The sequence below is a fragment of the Chamaea fasciata genome, unplaced genomic scaffold (assembly GCF_029207755.1).
Source record: "Chamaea fasciata isolate MVZ Bird 193981 ecotype frontalis unplaced genomic scaffold, bChaFas1.0.hap1 SCAF_1, whole genome shotgun sequence".
Lineage (NCBI taxonomy): Eukaryota > Metazoa > Chordata > Aves > Passeriformes > Sylviidae > Chamaea > Chamaea fasciata.
Genome location: NW_027094086.1, coordinates 126,204,744 through 126,225,496, shown reverse-complemented (window position 1 = coordinate 126,225,496; position 20,753 = coordinate 126,204,744). Strand labels below are relative to the sequence as shown.

Genomic DNA, 20,753 nt, shown 5'->3' with positions numbered 1-20,753 from the left:
TGTCTTATTTTTGTTTTCTTGGGAGGAGGGAGGGGGTATTTTGTATTTGCCACTATTGTGCCTCTCTCTCCTGGATGTCAGGACAGTCATCAATACATCTGATCAAATAATTTTGTTAGTTGAGAAACAGCTTATGAAAATAAACATAATTGTTGTTGCAGTCAAATATGGCTTTTCTCTGTATTTCCTTTTCTCGTTAGGTAGGGTCAAAAGGAAGTTTCAAACTCCTTGTTGATGCACACATATCATCTCCTCTTGAGGGTTTTAAACAAAAGACAGAAGTCTTAAATTGTTTCAGTTCTGTAATACATTCCTGGCCTGCTTACCCACAGTTAAAAAGCATTTTATCAGTGGTACAAATTCAGGTTTTCATTCATCATAGGAATTCAATACAATTGTCATGACCACCAGCCTTTTTTAAATAAAGTTCATGACTACAGCAATGAATTTCCTGCTCAGTATTAAATGCTATTTCACTGTGCTTACGATAAGATATAAATACTTGCCCATGATGTACATGAATAACTAACAAATATTTTTTAAAAAATACTTTTAAAGAAAATCTTTTTTTAAAACAAAACCCAGAAACCACCAAGCCCTTTTATTCTTTTTTCTCTGCATTGACCCAAGTTACAATGTTGCGACATTTATTTAACTTGACATGATTTGTAACAAAGCCTTCATTATACAAGACAGATAGAAACAAAGCTGTCTTTAACAATGAATCACAATTGTAAACTTTATGATTCACCCAAGTATCTCTTTTGCCAAGAAGGACGAAATGTGATAAAAAAGCTGAAGAAAGGAAGTGTAAACAGTAAAGCTGTGAGATAAAGCAAGGCATGCATATGCTCTAGTTACTCAGAGACTGCTAAGATGAGATACTAAACCAGTAATTTTTAATGATTTCTAGCTTCTAGTTTTCCCATCTGATTTAATTATCTTTCTAACTAAAATATTAACAGTTACAGACTATTTTGTTCAAAATAAACTGCTAATGAATGCATGGTCAGATGTGCCTTTTTCCCTGGTGCACATTCCTATACTTTCTCATTTAACACATTTGCTGATAATCTATGTGTTACAGTGTTTGTGCATGGGCAGTCATATCAGAAATAGGACAAGCTGATAGCAATGGCAACATCCCCTTGCACTGAAAAAGAGGAACTCAGAACTCTTTCCACACAGAAGAATAGAATTACTTGCTCTACTGAGTATCAACACAAAATGAAAAGGCAATGTGTGGGAAACCAAATGGCAGAGATTACTTCTATAAGATTATTGCTTTGCTTTGTCATCAAAAGCAAATTGGCACAAACAGATGGATAAATGTGTGATTTCTGCATTCATGAGCACCAGAAACTTGAAAGAGAACTCTTTCTCAATTGGAAAAGAAATGCTGCTATGTCAACAACTTTCATACTATGGTCAATATTTGCACAGAATTCACCAACAAACAGTTAAATGTGCTGATCAAAATATCTGTATTACAGTAGCAATCATAAATGCAGCACCAGAATGTTGTACCAAATGGATTTCATATTTCAGCATTTTGTAATTTTGGGGTGGTTAAAAGTAGTTGCTCGGTATTTTCTGTATCTACATCACAAAATAACCATTAAAGAAATTATTTATAGTATAGATTTTTTTTGTGACATATTATTATGCAAAGTTTTCCACAGCCTGTAGAAATTTTACTTAGGGGTAACCAAGTGTGCAGGAGGGAGCCAAGAATTAACAGGAAGAGGAGAAGAAACCTCTTCTGGAGTCTTCCTTCAGGAACTGGTGAAATCTTTCTACTACTGTCCAGGGCAGAGCTCAGTCAGGCAGATGTTTGCATTCAGGTCAGTCTCCCTTAAGTGAGAACCTTGCATGAAATCAACTCTTGTGCAGAGGGACCAACAAAATAATGTGTATCACTAACAATTCACACATGGCTATTTTGATGGCAGAATTTGAAAGGTAAGAAGGGACAGGGAATCTGTTGATGCCCTGTGTAGGAGATAAATTATATTACCAAATAAAACACACTATCCATGTTCAAAATGCAATTTTCTGAGGTGTGAGGTAAAACAAACAGACAAACAAACAAAAAACCACCCAAAAAAAAAAAAAAAAAAAAAAAAAAAAAACTTTAACTGATTATCTCTAGAATTAGAGAAGTGTGTTTTCCAAAGTTTACTTTAGTGCAAAAAACCAACTTGTACTTCCAACTCATATTCATTGCAAAGGGAAAACATTTTATTTGTGTCAGTCTAAGGAAAAGTTGTACTACTGTGTTTCTCTCCCACAGATTATCAGATTACGTAACTGAGTACAACGGTAAAAGATAGGTTCAACACATTGTGAGGTATTATAACATTGAGACATGACACTTGATAGATCTGAGTTGGTAACTTACATTTTATGTTAATTTACATCACTTACATAAATGCAAAAAAATATTGGGTAAAACCTGCTCTGTCTTTAATGCCTTTAATTTTCACCTCTGCAACTGCCTAAACAATATTTAGATTCAGATTTTGATGTCTGGTCTGAAGTACAAGTAAACATTCATTTTTCAACTTGAATAATTTGATCTGTGAATTCTACAATAGAATTTATACCTGGGATAGACCTGACAAAAAGCAGTAGCAAACAAAAATCTTCCTTTCTAACAATGGATCTCAGAAACATTCACATGATTCTACCAGAATCACCAGCTTTCTTCAGGCTTAGCTGCTCTAGGGCTTCCTAATTAAGGATTACTCATCCTACCACTTGACCATATTACACTAGAGAGCTACTTCCATTTTATCTGCTTGTGGGAATAAGATTACTGCTTGAATACATCATCTTTCACAAGATCAAACTCTGTGTGGTACCAAAGGGAAATTCTGCCAATCTGTTTTAACAGAATTGAAAACTACATGGCCATTAATTTCAAAATCATGTATTATTCTATATATGTGTGCCCTGTACATGATTGGAATTACATTTAAGAAAATAAAAAGAAAGTCTCATGACACAAAAGAGTAATAAAATCCAATCTCTATACACTATTATTAACTATCTTTCTTTATTAACTGACTTTGAGACAAAGTCAAGAGATTTAGGTACTGCCCTGCAAGCACAGAAGACAACACTTTTTACTATCTGAATTCCTACCATCAGATAGTAAAAAGACATCAAAGACAGAAATCTTATTTTCTCGGTGTGTAATCTGAATGTATCCTCCAGAGCTGCTACAAATAGATTCCATTGTGATAGACCTTTGAAATAATTACCACAGCCAGAAGTCTTTAGTATTACCAGGCAATGCCTTAAGGTTTCATTTTGTGGTAAGCTCTAAATTGATCTCCTGTGACACTCTCTGAGTAAGTGGTAGGAGCTACTGGCTTAAGATTTACTCCATAACTTTTTAAGTATGCTACGACCTCCTTTAATAGTGCAAGGAAGTTAATGACCTGAACATTTCACTTCTGCAGTTAGCAATGTCCTTCCTCGGCAATGGCACAATCTGCTGAGCCAATAGTGCTTTAACAAATAGAAGTTTGCACTCAGAAACAACAAAGGAGAAAAACCTTCCCGGAATTCAAGGTTGACCAGTAGTTCAAAGCAATTCAATTACTGTAACACAGTAAATAGGAACTGCATTTATTTTTCTATTGAATGTATTTATGCAACTAAAATGCTCTTATCCTGGCTACATTTAACAGTCACACATACACAGTTCTGTTAAAGCCACAAAATTCTCTATGAAGTCAGGTGGCAGCAAAGCTGGATTTGGATGTAAAAATTATTTGCTATTTAATGGAAATGGTGCAAAAATACCTGGATCATTGGGCTCAAAGGGTCAGTGGTTTAGAAGTCTTAACCAGCAGTTGGTTAAGATTGTTTCAGCTCTGTGGTTAATTCCAGGCACAACTCTGTATAGTCTCTTTAATGACCTGCACAGGAAGCATGTTCAGCAAGTTGGAGGACAATGGTTGTTTGAGCAGTCAGTACCTACCTGGAAGGACTGCCATTCAAAAGATCTTGACAGCCTGGAGAAATGGGCTGGCACTGATCTTTAACACTGTAAATGCAAGGTCTTGCATCTCTCATGCTCCCACTGTTCTCTGTAACTACCTTAATTTAAGAGTATAGAGAGGAAATAGCCAAAATGTTCTCAGAGATACGCGGTGAAAGAATAAGGGGTCACACACACAAATTGCATCAGGGAGCAAGTTCCAGAGGAGGCTGTAGGATCTCCACATTGGCAGAGACTCCAAATATACTGAGACATGGCCCTGAGCACTTTCAGTATTTTCCTTTGCTGGTGCACATAACGATAGATTAAATTAATGTTAGGTTACAAGGAGTAAAATGTAAGGCATTTCCCACACCAGTGCATCTGTAGATTTCTGAGGAATAAACAACAGAAACCAAGGGTCTAACCTCTTGCTTGTAGCCCAGGTCCACAAGTCTCCTGTGCTCCCGGACTGTCTTGGCGCACGTACCATGGTACCAGCTGGCACCTGCGCCATTTGTGTGTCTTCCACCTGAAATGAGAGGGGAAGCAATCCATCTAAACCTTGTAGCCATCAAACCTTAGGCAACACAAGTGTGACATAGTGTTACATCACCACAAGCTATTGCTTATTTTTACTAACTGGTCACAGGCAATTCACAAAAGAATCAGTAACAGTACCATAAACTTATCCCTCTTCTGTTAACTTTTTTTCTTCTTTTAGGATGAGGCCACCAAGAACATACAGAAGAAATGAGGAAGCAAAGATAGAAAGAAAAAAGGAGAAATAAGAAACACAAAGGTAAGGTAGCTGAACAAAAGTATCAGGACAGTGGGCTTGAGCGATTGCAAGGGTGCCTCAGGAAATTCCTGGGATCTTGGGTCGCTGTGTAGCAACACCTTACAGATGCGGAGCTGGCCAAGAAAACCAACACAATGGGTCCACCAGATCAAAAATAAAACACAAACAAAAGGAACTTGCAAAAAACCGTTAACAACAAATGCAATATTGGACTGCTTAAATTATTCTATCATTACTATAAACTACTATGAAACTTTTACAAAGTTCCCTGCTAGTGTTGCAGAATACCCCAGCCCTCAAACATAACAAATCCAGGCAAGTCTGTTTGTTGTCACAACTCTAAAATAATCCACAGTTGTCCACAGCTCCAGCCATCAGCAGTTTGCGTGTTTTAAACTATTCCAATGGTTTTGCACCTCAAGTTTCATTGCAACCTGCCTCTATGGGACAGCAACTAACTAAGGCACGAGTCAGCTGAGTGTGTGAGTCCATCTGTCGCAGCATGTGTGCAGGTCAGAAAGATGCTAAAGGAAATATATGGAACATGTGTTTAGTATTAGTTTGTGTCATTAAATATAAATGACCTCATCTACCACTCTCTAGCAACTCCTCTTTCTTATGCTCAGCACATTATCATGCAGCTCAGATACTGAAGATACTAAAGAGACGAGGAGCAGCCAGCATTTTAAAAGATAAAACTCTAACTCTCATTTTGACCATAAAAAGTTCTTGAGCTCCATTTATCTGGTGTTTAGAGTACTGATTTTTGTAGCTTCCCAATGTTCTTTTCAGTCTTTTCATATCTTTTAGTTTCATAGAGTATGATCTCCTAATGAATTTGCAATGATAACTCTTATGAGATGATGAAAGTAACACGTTTCTTTAATCTCAGATCCTTTTCATTAAACTAATCTTAAATTCTATTTGTACCCCTGCAACAGATAGTAGTTTCATGGGAATTATTATTCATAAAACAAACAAATTTTTTAAATTACTATTTTGTGAAGTAAATCTAACTATGGCCTCAGAATTTTCTACACTTTTTCTCCATCAAGAACAAGATTCTGTTGCATGTCTAGACCTTCCCACTCATTCAGTTAGATGTTACAGAACTCCCAAACATTTTCTTAAGCAAAAATCGTTCCACCTTCTGGAATACTCCTCAACATTCTGTGGTGAAGATCAGGGCAATGCAGGGGACACAGGGCACGTGGGGGATATCTTCAGCTCTGGACTGTCTCAGTGCTTTTAGGATAGAAAAATGAAGGATATGGTAGGTTGAACAGTGAGGCACCAGAAGTCAGCTCTCCTAAACATACAAGCTTGCAGTTCAGCACTTTGGATATTTTAGAAAGATTTGCTTTACATGTTTAGAATGTCAAAACAGTTTCTAGGAAAAATTTATTCTGCAAAGCAATTTTTAGTCGTTGCAATGTTCTTGCCAAAGAATTGGAACAAAGTGAACCAGTGACTCCCTATGGGCCAAACTGAGTCTACGTATCTGTTGTGAAACTTTGATTCAGATGTGTATCCTATTTTTTTAAATAGTACATGCTAGAAAAACAACTACTGCTAAGAAATGGAATTCAGCAAGCTCTAAAGGTAGTACAAGTTTAAATATCATGTCTGAGTTGTTTCTGGTTGATTGTCTCACATACCTGTAGCTATGACAGACGAGAGAAACTTCACATTCCCTTTCCTCAAACAAAGAGTCTGGGCACTCCCTACCACCATTGGCAGGGAGCTGGAGGATGACTCGGTGACGGGACTGCTTCCTTACTGTGACACCCCCTGCAAAGAGTAGAATAGCTGATTTCTACTGCTGCTACTTAGGGTTGAAACTAATTAGGGTGAAAACAAGGTTTTTGAACCAATTGCCATAATATTGACATGCTATTTTGGGCATAAGCAGAAAAAAATTAAGCCTCATAGAAAAAACACTTCAATTTCAGCTCAAGGCCAGAAAGCGGAACTAAACAGAAAGCAATACCAGCAATACCAGCAGTACTGAATAAATGAAAAGACAGCTTAAATTAACAAACAGTTCACGGGAGCAAAAATTAAACCAGCTCAGTTTGCTGCTACACTTTACAGTTTGAAGGTGTAAGCTTGCCCTCATCATTTGCATGTAAAACCAGAGACAGAAATTTCACTCCAGAATTCCTTTACAGTTTGCAGTTTTTTAATTATTATGGTCATCCATTATTAATGATAAAAAGTAAATATTTCCTGTAGGAATTTTGATTTCAGTCATCTTCAGCTATCAGCTCATCAGGCAGAAAATTAAGAGAAAAGCTACAGATCTGTATTAGTTCCACAGCAATGCCTATGTTAGGTAAAAATCTTGGAGGGTTTTTATTTTTTTCACAGAGAGCAGTAGAGCAGACATTTGGCTGACTGAGCTGATATCAGCTTTGGGTGGGTTATTACAGCAGCTGCAGCTTGTCTGATCACAGAAGCATGCTGGACCATGGCCAAGCCATTGTAATTAGGAGTGAGCAGTAGGAGAATCCCGGCGGTGGCTCTCCACCACCTGGCCACTCTTCAGCACAGAGGAAACCCTTCACTCCCGAGTCAAACAGCTCCAGGAGATGCCAAGAGCTGGCACAAGGACAAAACAGACGTGCAGCCCAGGAAAGTTACTGACCTGCTTGCTGGCACAAATGGGTAAACCCCATGAAATAAAAATTGGTTTTGTAGTATAAAGAGAGTTTGACTCACTGAATAGAAAAAACACCTGTCGTTCACAAATATACTGTTTTATAGAAGCCTGCACAATCGTTTGTGGTAAATATTTATGAAGATGTGCTCATTGCATCAAGAATTTCCTTAAAACCCACAGAAATGGGAACAGAAAAGGATGGCAGTTTCACCCAGTATGATCTCCTCCAACAAAGATATTTCAGAAAGAACAATTAATGCTGCTGCAAAATAACACATATATAATAATAAATACCTATTTCACAGGTTCAGATTTTATGGATTCAATTCCCTGCTCTTTTTCAAAGGTTATGAATTCAGTCTTCCTAACCCTTTTTTTTCATTTGTTAGAATGCATTAAACACTGATAGGAATTACTGCAAAATGCCTTTATGTTTGTGTCCTTTACCAACCATAAAGAATTGGCCGTGACAGCCCAAGTCTGTATGTTTTCTGTAACTGTATCTTTTACATTCTGACAATGCAGCTGTGAGCAATCACCATGTCCCACACAGGAATTAGCACCTTGTGGAACAGGGTGTACTACAGAGACTGTCTGTAATAGTACATATTAGAAAAATGCCTCATGTTAAGCTTAAGGAGAGAGAAAAAAAAAAGCATAAAATGTGGCTAACATTAAGCCTATCATCACACTAACTTCATGTGTGATTACAATGTAATAAAAATTCAGGGGAGACCTGCACTGTTTTAAAGAGCTTTCCCAAGTGTATTAAAATGGTGTTGGATTTTGTGTTTAATTCAGGCCATTCACAGCACTGTAAAGTCTGTTGGTTTTTATTAACTCTCCTTCAATTTTCCTTGGAGTAGAAGCAGCCAGATAAAATTATATGCAACTGCATATCTACCTAGTTACATACTTATCTCCTTGTATATAAAGAAATAGGTTTTCCTGATGAGCAAACAGCATCAACTTAGGTATTTGCAAACCCAAAATCTGTCCATTTTATAATCTGACAATTAAAATAATAACACTGCATGAGTATTGATGTTGAGATGATAAGCTGATAATAAGAGCTATGTGTCTACCCTGTAAGTAGTTATCTCTTTATCAGTGTAAGATGCAAATAGGAGTTTGTAACATTAGGCAAAATATGGGAAAAAAATCCAAACAGAGGCATATAGAAAATGGATAGAAATAACTGTTCTTTTCAGCAAAACCTCTATGTCCAAAATTACCTTCTTGACAGGAAGAAGGACACGGTGTCCAGTCACTGAACGGAGTCACAATACAATCCTTCCTACAGGGAAGCAGACAAGGTCTCACAGTTTCAGGTCGAAGGCTTTCAGGGCATCTAACAAAAAAATTACAAAGAAGCATTATCAAATAAACTATCACTCTGCAATGAAGTAGTGAATCATGTGAGGTACTGAATGCCTGCAGGCACAAGAGGACAGTTCTTGTTGCCCAGAATTCACCAGGATGGAACACAGATATAAAAACTAGCAGCAGTTAAATACATGTGGTGAAAGCAAGCCAAATCTGGTGTACACTGCACCTCAGGATTTAAATAATCATCATCCCTCACTCACCATGCTAGACTGTATTTTCAGGGTTATTTTCAAGCTTTCACATAATTATGAAGAAAAGCCATCTCATTTAGCTTAGTAAAATACATTTTCAGGTCTCATCACTTTATCAAAACTATAAACTCAGGAAGGAGGCATATTTAAAATAAATAACAGTACTAACCCAGGAACAAATATGTATAAGCTGGCTGTGATTATGAGAGAAATCAGAAAAGGATTTAAAACTGCCAGATCAATGAGACTGAGAAAGACTGTCAGAAAAGGCAGAAGACCTTACTTGTTCTAGGAAGAGGCTTGATCAGAATATAAAGAGGATTATTGGACTGCCACATATGGAACTTATTACCCAGGTCATTTTCCCCATTCTGTGGGGATTCTGTCTTTTTTCATCAAGGAAAAACAACTCTCTATGCCACAATACTTGTCTCAGAATGATACAATAACTCTCGCAGAAGTAGTGAAAATATTTAAATAATTTCAAAATTACAACTGCTCTAAAAACATACAGACTGTGGGCTGTCTGAAGGATATGGAAAGATGTAAGAAAAACATCGCATCCATATTTGGGAGCTTTTGGATCATTACAGAAAAACATTACTATGACTAGCTTTTCCTCTTTTCAGTGCTGGACAACTGCGACTAGGGACGTGGGAGAGGCAAGACTAATGGTAATCTAGCAAGAGAATCTATTCTCCATGGTCAGCAGAGAACTATGCCTGTGCAATGTGAGGAGGACAAAAGCTGATCTGCAGCTTTATAGAAACATACTCTTCAACAATAATACCTGTGCATGCTCTCCATGGGTTGTCTCTGCGTTTTCCTGTCAACTCACATATTCTTCTCAGTATGTGATCAATTACCATGAACCAGCACCAAATCCTTGGTGCCCTCTTAAAATGGGATCTCCACCCTTTCTTCTCCCCTTCCACCAAGGTGAAAAAACATTAAATTATATAGCTATAGCAACACAAATCTCTATCACTTCTCTGTAAGTTCTCTCTACAATTTTAAGTCAACTTGTGCCTTGGTTCTACGCGTTTCATAAAATCAGATTCTATATGCAAGGATGTATTTAGATATGATCAGATACACTTTAAAAAATGCTCTGCTACCAATCACATATATTAACAATGTTGCCAGAAATTTTCTTTCAGGTTAAAATAAAAAATGTTTCTGAAAAGCATTGAACACTGGCTTGCTAATGGCTTTTCTTGCATTGGCTCTTCCCTTTAAAAACAGAAGAAATTATAAGGGTACAAAACAGTCTGAAATAAACACATTTACCATTTCACTGAGGGCTTCATCTTTCAGGAGCACTAAGCACTACAATTCCTCTTCAGATACTTAGGCAAGGCAATTAGTTCAATTAGAACACCATTTCTGTGCTTTATGTTGTTTGTATTTACTATATATGGCTTAAAACAAAGTATTGATTTTTTTTGCAGTCCTTACTCAAGGTCAAATTAAACAGAAAAGATACATGCTGGAGTCTGTAACTTGTGAGGCAGATAAGGCCAATAATATTGATTGTATCATGCCACAGTAATCCTTTTTATTAAGGGGAGTTTAAAACAAGGTTCCTATTTACATTTTCTTGTTAAATGTCTGGGTATTTAAAAACGATTCAGTGATTTTGATGTGACAATTTGAAGGACCAAGCAAGACCTTTTTTCATTTCACATGATTCATTTATGAAAGAATAAAACAGTCCTCCTCCCAGAATTTAACATCAAATCAAAGGTAGAGGCACTTACAGTAGATTTAAAAAGGATGATAAATCATTAGAGGTTTTCAGGGTTTTTTATGTAAATGTACCAAACAAAAGATAATGGTATCATGACTAAATATAACAGCAACTTAATACAGATAACACAACAATTTAGATTACTGAATGTGCAGACATTACTCCCCACATTTCTATTTAAAGTAAATTAGACTTAAATCTACTGCAGAATAAAAGAAAAAATGGCAGGCATCATGCAAATATTTAGTGTGAAAACAGCTGCCTCATGAACTTTCTAAATGACCTCTGCTATCAGTTCTTAGAGTTTTGAATCTGTTCTGAGTGGGACATATTTGCAGACTGCCAATCCCTACAAAGATATTATCAAATACATTTTACTAGCAGCTAATCTGTATTTAACCCTGGTAACACATTAAACAGTAAACCCAAATCATTGGGACATTTTTTAAGTTATTCCTTTGAATAACTTAATCATTAAGTTATTCAAAGGAATAATTTTAAAAAACCACGTAAATGGGAAAAAATTATGTTAAAACTAATGTTAATTTTAACTAATGTTAAAATGTTAAATTAATGTTAAAACTATTGTTTCAAATTAATTTCATGTCAGTTTCCACTATGCTACACTTCCTTGGTCTGGTTCTGAGAAGGGCTTTGCTGTGTTTAGATTCATATCACTATTTTTGAGTGGAACTGCACTAATCCATAGTGTACACTGCTTGTTTGGAGGCAACACAAAGATATTGGAAAGGGTGCTGGTCTGCATACTCCAAGAATTTTATTGTGACTCAACCTGATGGTGGCAAGGAGCCAACTGAATTTACTCAGCTGTCAGAAAAAACACCACTTTAAATACCAGCCATTGAAATCCATCATGAGAAATGTACTATCTGGTCTTCCTGTTGTGCCAGCTTTATATTTTTAGAAGACGATATGCTCTGTCATGAAAACACAAAGAGGAGGGTCTTTTTGCCTTTGCAAGCAGTCATTGGTGATAAAAATACAAAGCAGTAAAATCCAAACATAATTACAGTAGCAAAATATTTTTAAAGATCTTTACTTTTTTGGGCCTACTTGTCCCACGTTGACTCTCACACAGATGACCTTTCTTGTCTGCATCCCCACGGAACAGGTGGCCTCCCCATTCCAGCTGGCAGAGGAATTGAAAGCAGACACAGATGTGTCCTCTATGCACTGTCCCCATGGGCCAGTCTGCCAGTGATAGACAGTGCAAGAGTGCTCGTTACAGCTGCGTGTTTCCTGCAGGGCACTACTGTTTGGGCACTGTATTCCTCCTGGAACAATAAAAGAGGGCAAAAGATCATTCACTGGAAAGAGATAATTTTTTTTTTGGTTAAAAAAGCACATACCACAAACTCGCTTTGAAATTTTCTTAGCTATATATTATCAGTTTGATTACATGAAAGAAATGCTGTTCCTTTCTCCTCCTCTTCATATGCCCAATATTGACTTGGACAAATTTCAGTCAACAAGTCACACAGAACAGACTAATCATGGACAATATTTATGTCTGTACTAAAAGGATAACAACATAATCATAACTTCTATAACACACAAATGTGCTTGGAGTAATCTACAGCCTTATTGTTTAGGTGTTCTCTAGAAGAGACTGCAAGAGGTTACATAAGGATATATGAAAGCTCTAGGCAGAAAAAATGGTTAATTATTCTACTTATGCACGTGTAAAGACCACTTTTTATGTCTAATTCACAGGTCAATTAAAAGGATTCTTGGAGCTCTTGTCCAGCTCCCAGTGGATGTTTATCCATATTGTGCAAACCGAAGTGGATGGCACAGCTGGCAATTTCAGGTCCAGATTAAGATAACAAAGCCTATTCCAGCTTAAGGTTTAAATGCAATCAAGTGTCAATGATTGTGAAGAACAGCTCAGATTTGTTGTGTTTTGTTTCAGATAGTATGTTCAGTTTATCATATTAAAGCACTTCAAAACTACTTTGGCCTCCCAGTCCTCCAGGAGAAATGGTCTTTCCTACCATAGCTGATCACAGTCTATTCAATGTCCAGCCCTGTGAGCAGACATCACGTCTGTCTCGTGTTTCTAGGCACACAGAATCTGGGTTTAAAATTCTGGCCTACAAGGAACAATGGGACTCCTATCTCCAACTGATGGAAAGGCAGCAAAAAATCTAAGCAACACTTTAGCCTCTCCTAAAAACCAAGAAAAGAAAGATAATTGAAAGAGGAACTTTTTATTAGTTAATATTGATGATCCATATGACTTTTCTCTAAAAACAAAAATGAATGCTCACACCAAATGCATGCTGTAGATTATATTACTCTTTATATCTCAGCACTGAACTTCAGGTTGACTCTCTGCTCTACAGATATGCAGGAAGGAAGGGGTTTTAAGCACTTGTTGTTGAAATTATACAAAAAAAGTAAATGTAATCAAAGAAAAAATGGATGCTTCAAATAATCCAATACAAGAAAGTCAAGTAACCAGTATAAAAATACTTTATATCCTAAGTTGTTCTGCATGGGCTAGATCTGCAGCAAACTTGAGAAAAGGTTAATTCTAATGACAACACAAGATAAAATCATAATTCTCAATTTATTTCTCTAGGAATATTTTTTATTTCTGGCTTTTTTTCTAAAAATGTTGATTTAACCAAGCAATAGCAAATGTCATAACAGCTGAGATGCCATGCCACAGACTAGCTAATCTTAAATTTTCAAAAGGGGATTAGAAAAACCTACAAATATGTGAATTTAATTAACGAATAACTGGGATTTTTTTTCCGGTTCAAAATAGATGCAACTCAAGTCTATCAGAATTGCTTAAAATATATGCCCATGTGCAGGGCATAAAAACAAAATGCCAAATGCATTTTCTTAAAAAAGGGGGAAAAAAAGTAAAATAAAATTACGGTTATGTAATAAGTTTGATAAGGTTTTCTAGTCATCATCCTTCCAGAAAAAAAAAATCAGTTAACATCAGCAGATAGGAATATAAGCAAGTAAATTAGGAAAGTGAGTGTACTTTGAAGGGGAAAAAATTGTAAAGTCACAAATTATTTTTCATGGAAGAGAAAATTGATTCTTCTAGACATGTTTCTCCATTAAAAGGGTTAAATAAGGAAAAGTTAAGAGATATAGGGAAGGTTAATAAATTAATTATTTTCATCTGATGTTAGCTCAAGATAAAACACAAGGGAAATATATAATGAAATTCAAAAATTAAAGGCAGTGCATGGGAAAAAATATTTTTCCCAGAATTGAACACCACAGGAACCTAAGACATTTGAGAAAAAAGTGACAACTTAGGTTCAGTTTAGACAGCCATGCAAGAATATATATTCAGGGGAAAAATGAGATTGACACTGACTTGCAAAGGAAAAACATTGGGGCATGAATGTCTACAGCTCAGTGGGAATCCAGTTCTGAGCAGATTAAACCAGGAGTTAAAAAAAAAACATGCAAAGACTGAACAAAATGTGGAAATAGTACTACTAAAATAAAAATCCATGTGCCATTGTCTCCGGGAAAGTTGCATTCTCTTGTACTTCCTCAAGTTTACCTAGGTACAGAAAATGCAGAAGGGGTTGGAAAACTGGGAGTTAGAGATGACCTTTACAACATCTGTGTAGGGATAACAACTTTATGAGGATATCCCCAGTAGAGGACAGGTTTGACAGGAACATAAAAGTTAATGAGGATCACAGAAAAAAAAATAAAATAGACATCTGAATTCATCAGAATGTAGGAAAAAGGGACATACAATAACAAACATCCTTTAATAGTAAATGATCAGATGACAACTGCTTGGCAGCAGTAAAAATCATAATTTCAAGGTTAAAAAAAAGAAATTAGAGCTGAAGCACTTAGCATTTAGCATTGGGTTTGGAGTTTTAAGCAAAGTAGTCATGGAAGTGAAACACCGGCTTTTCAGAGGGACTTGCATATTGCTTATACAACAGCTGACAGAACTGTCATACACTTAGATTGCTTTTCTGCCTGATTTGGAGCTGCTAATGGGTACGACACCTTGCCCTAGGATATTCAATGATTGGATTTTAGAAATCTTTTTTTGTGACATTGACTTGATAACTTTCAAATTTCAAAACGCTAACTTTTTTTAAGCATTTAGGATCATTAAATTGATCATTTTGATATTACTCGCTTTTGCCATTCCATATAGTTTTATAAATGCATTTCAAAACAGCTGGAATAATCTTGAAGTTTGAGAAAACAGATGTGACTGAAATGCCTCTTGTATTCTAATGAGTGAAATGGGTGTTACTCCTTTCTTTGCTGTAGGGACGAGGTAGGCACTTCTCAAGGCAGCTGCACTTCCTGAAGACAGACACAGCCAGAATCAAGACTGTTCCTGTTCTCCAAACATTGATGTTACCTCCTCTGGTTTATATCAGTTACACAAACCAAGCAGATCTGTCCAAAATACACAACAGGTCAGGATGCAGGGTGGACCCATGGTAAATGTGAGGTCTGTCCTCAAGTCTTTTCCAGGACAGAATAAGAACCCCTGATCCCTCAGTACAGTCAGAAATTTGAGTAGAGGGACTCCTAAGCACAAGAAGTGCAGAAACATACCCTGCCCTGGCTCACCTTTCTCAAGCAGGTGTCAGGTCACTTAGTAATTCTTGCCTGAAAACCCAAGTTGCACAGTTCTAAAATGAAGTGGGTTTTTTCTTATTCATGTTTCATGAAAAACATCATGTTCTCCAAAACTTGTTCTTTTGTAAATGAGCAATTTGCTGCTGAAACAATTACTCAATTCTGTGCTTTCAGATTTAGTTACCAAGCACTGTTATGTCAAGGCAGGAAAATACAAAAATTAAAAACAAACTCAGTAAGTGTAGGAAGAGTAGATACATTAAAAAACTCTAAACATAACTTCTTGTTTGCAACTATGAAGTCAAACTGTACTGGAATTTAACAGGAATAAAATTTTAAAGCATATCAACAATAATTTCTAAGTATTAAGAAGAAACACCTTTGATCCAGCTATTTCTTACGTATTCAATAAACCAGTCTTGCAGACAGATGAGAAGTAAGTGCTGCTGGTTTGTCAAACAGAGTATCTGATGACATGGACAACTGATATTCAATAAATACTATCTAACTGTGATGTTTAGTACTCTGTGTTATATGGTCATATAAGGCCAAATAGTCCTTCTGGCATTATACCTTGCTCATCTATGAGCACGTAGTACCCATACTAAAGTACTGCCACATATATGCATCCCTGTCCTAAGAGAATAATAAATGAAAGTCTTTCCCTTCCCTCTCATTTTAGTAAATTAAGCTTTTAAGTCATCTTATTTCCCTCTTTGGATTCGACTTTTGGTTTTTTAGTTTTGGGGTTTTTGGGGAAGTGGAGTGTTAAATCTTTACTTTTCCAAAATTGGTTCTACTGATAAAACTTAGGATGTATCCACAACATTAGTGTTATGCAGTATTGCACCAATTTGCCAGTGTCACTCTATGGGAAGTGTATAATCAATGCAGAATCAATCTATATTACTTACTGCAAACCTAATATTCATTTAGTACTTTTTAGTCTCAGGTCCAGCAGTAATGTGAAACATTCTCAGTGCACACCACTAATTATATAAGACTTATTTTAAGCAGCAAATAAAAAAAGAACAGAAATATTAAACAGAATACAAACCAAAAGTTAAACAGAATACAAACCAAAAGTAGACACACCCTGCATTCTAGAGATAGGCTGAGCTGTACATGACACTTACTAGATTTATGCAGAACAGCTATATGATGTACCAGGTAACATCACTATGTCCTTTGCTGTCATTTTATATTTTGAGACAGTGACTTTTCAGAGCTTCTTACTGTACCATGAAGATATATTTGACAGTGACACAAATGAGCTAACACTATAGGCAGTCTCACAGACAGGCAAATTTATAAATTGCTTTGCCTTTCAAACCTTCGAGCTGAGGACAATGATCTCAGAAAAAATATCAGAAATGGTTATTGTGACACTCATTTCCACATGGAGTCATCTCACAAAGCACAGTAAGTCTTTATCTTGTGAAGAGACTGCTTTCTCTCTGCTGAATGCAAGTAAATAAGCCCACCCCAGATGTGCATGACCACACTGTGCTCGAGGCTCTGCAGCGTGTGGTTTGACCACACCAAAAGGGTCTTGTTTGGAATGAGGAAATAATGATGAGAGGGTATACAACTGAGGTCAGCTCCTGGCTCAAGCAGATCACAGTGTGGTGCAGGAGGGGGAGTCGGTATCCCAGAGCTCAATAAAAAACCGTCACTGTTGTAATTTACATATGGTTTATAGTTGTTGTAATTTACATATAGCTTACATTTTTCCTGTAAACCTATTCTTTACACTGAGGAATTATTACAATAGTACTGAATTATTCCTATTCTATGTCATTAAAAAAAAAATTGATTAGATTCTGGTTGTTTCCTGGTGGCCAGTCATGTTAACTTGATGGTTTCTTCAAACCAATTCAGCAGCAGAGATAGCTAGATAATAAGAGGGGAAAAAAACATTCTTAGGTGTGAAATGACATAGCACTATTACGGACAGTTATATGCCAATATTAACAAGAAAAATGACACAATATACTGGTTTTTAGTCCAAAGAGGAGAAAAACTGAACCATCACAGACAATACTTGATAAAAAGCCATCTGAGAGCCAGATTAAAAAAACCTATTTCACGTCTATTTATAGATCCTCAAAAATTTCAGGGGGTTGTTCATGTTTAAGTCCCCAAATGAACAAGAATTAAATGTACCAAATACTTTGATGGTTTGCAGTATTCACTGTGTGTGTAATACCTGCAATGCTTTGATCTTTCTAGGCTTGTGGACTGAATGACTAGCAGGAGGATGTGTGTGATCATGGACTCACACCTGGACTCCTTATGTCATCTTAGAATACAAATTTAGCCTTATTTATGGATTTGCAACAGTCTTACATATTTTTTCTTTAATTAATATCCAATCTTGATATATAATAGGAATAATATATATTTATGTACAATATATTTGTCCTATTGTGTTTTGAGTAAAAACTCATGGCAACATGATGCAGAAATTACCATGGAATAGCCTACCTAGCCTGGTCTGTCTCTTATACCAACAGCTCAAGAGAAGGTTCAGAAATCCAAAAGAAAATTTGTTTGACTCTTCACCTGAACAGAACTGACAGCTGTTTTCAGAACTCAGCTTTAATGTGAAAATGGAATGATTTGTCTTCCATTTATGGGACTTGGAATTTTTAGTTATACGTGATGCTTACAGAGCTTCCATCTACCATTCTATGCATTTTTTCTAAGTTCTAAATAGAACTGAGAACTGCATGCTTTCCAAAAAAATGTTCATGTAAAGCTTCCTTTTACATCAGTGGAATACAGTTGTTCAAATACATGAATATATTCAGTGCTTCTAGAACAAGAAAAGACCTTCCAGCACCCAGCATTTTATGTTTTGGAAACACAGCTGATCTCACTCATGGAATTCTGAAGGTGAAAAGTCATTCAGTTTTTTGTCACATAACAAATGACTAAGAGGCATAACAGGAGCATAACAGGAGGAGAAAGATGACAGTAACTCTAATTCAACCGAAGCATTAAAAAAAGTTAAACTGATAGATACATTTTTTAATATAATACAAGAAAATGTGAAAAGTACCTTCCAGCTAGAGTTGAAAAATACCCTAGGCCTTGGAAGGTTCTTTCATTTATTTATATACTTTCATTCTCTGGAGTTTGTACATAGTGCAAAGGAGCAGAGTATTGAAGAGATCTGATCAAGGTGTGAGTGCAGTCCTGGGAAAGCTGGGTAGACATACCAGCTTGTATCCTTTACAAAAGCACAGAATAACCTCAGCTGAAATAGTGGGAAAGGAGCCAGGGTTTGAGCAAAGTTGAAGCACTACAACACCCAGGTAACGAGTTAGCCTTCTCAGCCTTACTTTTGCAATTTCTTCCCTACAGCCTCTCCAGTTTGAGATCTGTCCATCTTTGTGATCACTCTGTGATGATTCTCATCACTGCATAACAAACATTAATAAAACTTACATATCTAAAATCCAGGTGATGCTGAACAGCTTTGCCGCATCTGCAACCTTGTAAATTAACTTATGTTGTATTAAGTATAAAGGCAGAATAAGGAGTACTTTTTAAGATTAGGCATATGAAAGTGGAATAACTTTTTTCAGTAATTTAAGTTTTGACTTTCTCGGCATGCTTGTCAGGATTTAAATTTCTGTCTCCAGTAAAATTACAAAAGTATATAGAAAATCTATTGTCTTGACCTACATGGACAAGCAAGAAGCACATGAATATATGTTTATTTGAATTATATGGCTCTGTGTTTCCCCCAAAATGAGTCTCTTTGACACACTATAAAAAATGGGACACCAAAGACCCAATTTTTTTATAATTTTAAAAGCGTTTCTATTGTTACATATTCCATATAAGTAATTTATGATTTGAATCACCCTCTAAAATAGAGTACAGTTCTGATTGTCACTTACACTTCTAGAAAAAGTTCCTTTCAGAGAAAAGGTTGAAAGTGCTCTGCTACATTTTTTTTACAATCACCCAAATTCTGTTAAATACACAGTACAGTTTTAGCAATGTTAGCTGTGTCTGCAAACAGCAAAGTGTACAGCTATTCTTTTTCACTGTTTCCATACCTTGCAGCTTTCACTTTTCAGCTAAATTTGATCTTAAGATAAAGTAATAAAATGCTTAACAGTTTGAAAGAAGAGCTAACACATGCATGCGATCCTTTTACATTGAGACATTTAACTTTTTTTCCAGTAGTATATGTGACTAAATGTCTTCCAGGAACTCTTTGCTGGCTATGTCTCCTGGCTCCTGATGTTGCGTGAGGCATTTTTTCAGCTGGACCCTGGCACACTTGATACAGACATTTTTGAACCATGTTATATACAGAATATGTTTCCTCTATAACCCTCCCACCCCTGAAATACTTAAACCAAAACAAAAAGAGCTGTAGGACCCATGGAAAATAGCCAAAAAAGAATAGCCATGAACCTGTATCTAAAACCTGTTTTGTCTTCTTTATATTCCAGCTATGTCTTGCCTTTGCATATGCTGCAGACACTGCACAAGGATCACTTAAATAAATGGAAACCATTCATGAGTGAAGACTGACAGGCAAAACCCAAACTTTTGCTATGAATAACAATGTTAGTGGGGTAACATAAGGTACCAATTAGAGAAAAAAACCCTACAAAACAGTTTTGCTAACATTTGAAACATTAAAATTCTCATCTTTTCAGCATTCATTGTGGGCCTGAGAGATTTTAGCCTGCTAGCAGCTGCTAACTTTTTCCAAGTAAAAACTTCTCAAGAAAGCTTTTTCTCAAAACAATCTTGGCAAACAACTATCTTTTCACAAAACAATCTGTCTCCAGGTGGTGTTTTACAGTTTCTCTAGTTTAACCAATGAGATTAGAGAGGTGTTGTTCCTATTCACCAACCATGTTAAGTCTGTATCGGAACACCTTATAAATGGTAGTAAGAATTAGGCAATAAAAGTTTTTTCCTATGCTCTTTGCCTTCTGAAATATTTGGAGCCTTTCATCTTTCTTTTGGGTCCTATAGCGACATTCAGGATACTTATACCTTTCCAAATTGGACATAAATTAGGACTGCTAATCTGTGTTGGATGAATCATTTATCTTGTTTAATTTTAATGAAAACAAGAAAATCATATACCTGAAATGGAAGCAGTACATTAAGCACACTAATAAAAATACAGTGGCATTAACTGAAATGAGCAAAATAAACCCTCTTTAAAGCTGCTTCAAGGTACCAGGAGTAAATGTAAGACAACCATTTAAACAATTTTGCTATATTTAAAAACTGACTAATGCGACCTAATCATTTATTTCTGTCAATCAAGAAATTACTTTGATGTGACAAAGGCAGCTGAGGCTTCACAA

The 20,753-nt window shown here is 36.2% G+C and overlaps 1 protein-coding gene across 1 annotated transcript in view; it reads right to left on the bottom strand.

Annotated features, from left to right (window-relative positions):
* Nucleotides 1-20,753, bottom strand: part of THSD7A (thrombospondin type 1 domain containing 7A) — a 278,494-nt gene that overhangs the window by 51,739 nt on the left and 206,002 nt on the right. The window contains exons 10-13 of the mRNA XM_066196734.1: nt 11,846-12,080; nt 8,691-8,806; nt 6,452-6,584; nt 4,420-4,523 (exon numbers count right to left, since the gene is read on the bottom strand). Coding sequence (XP_066052831.1) covers nt 4,420-4,523; nt 6,452-6,584; nt 8,691-8,806; nt 11,846-12,080 — 588 coding nt within the window. The remainder of the gene's footprint in view (nt 1-4,419; nt 4,524-6,451; nt 6,585-8,690; nt 8,807-11,845; nt 12,081-20,753) is intronic.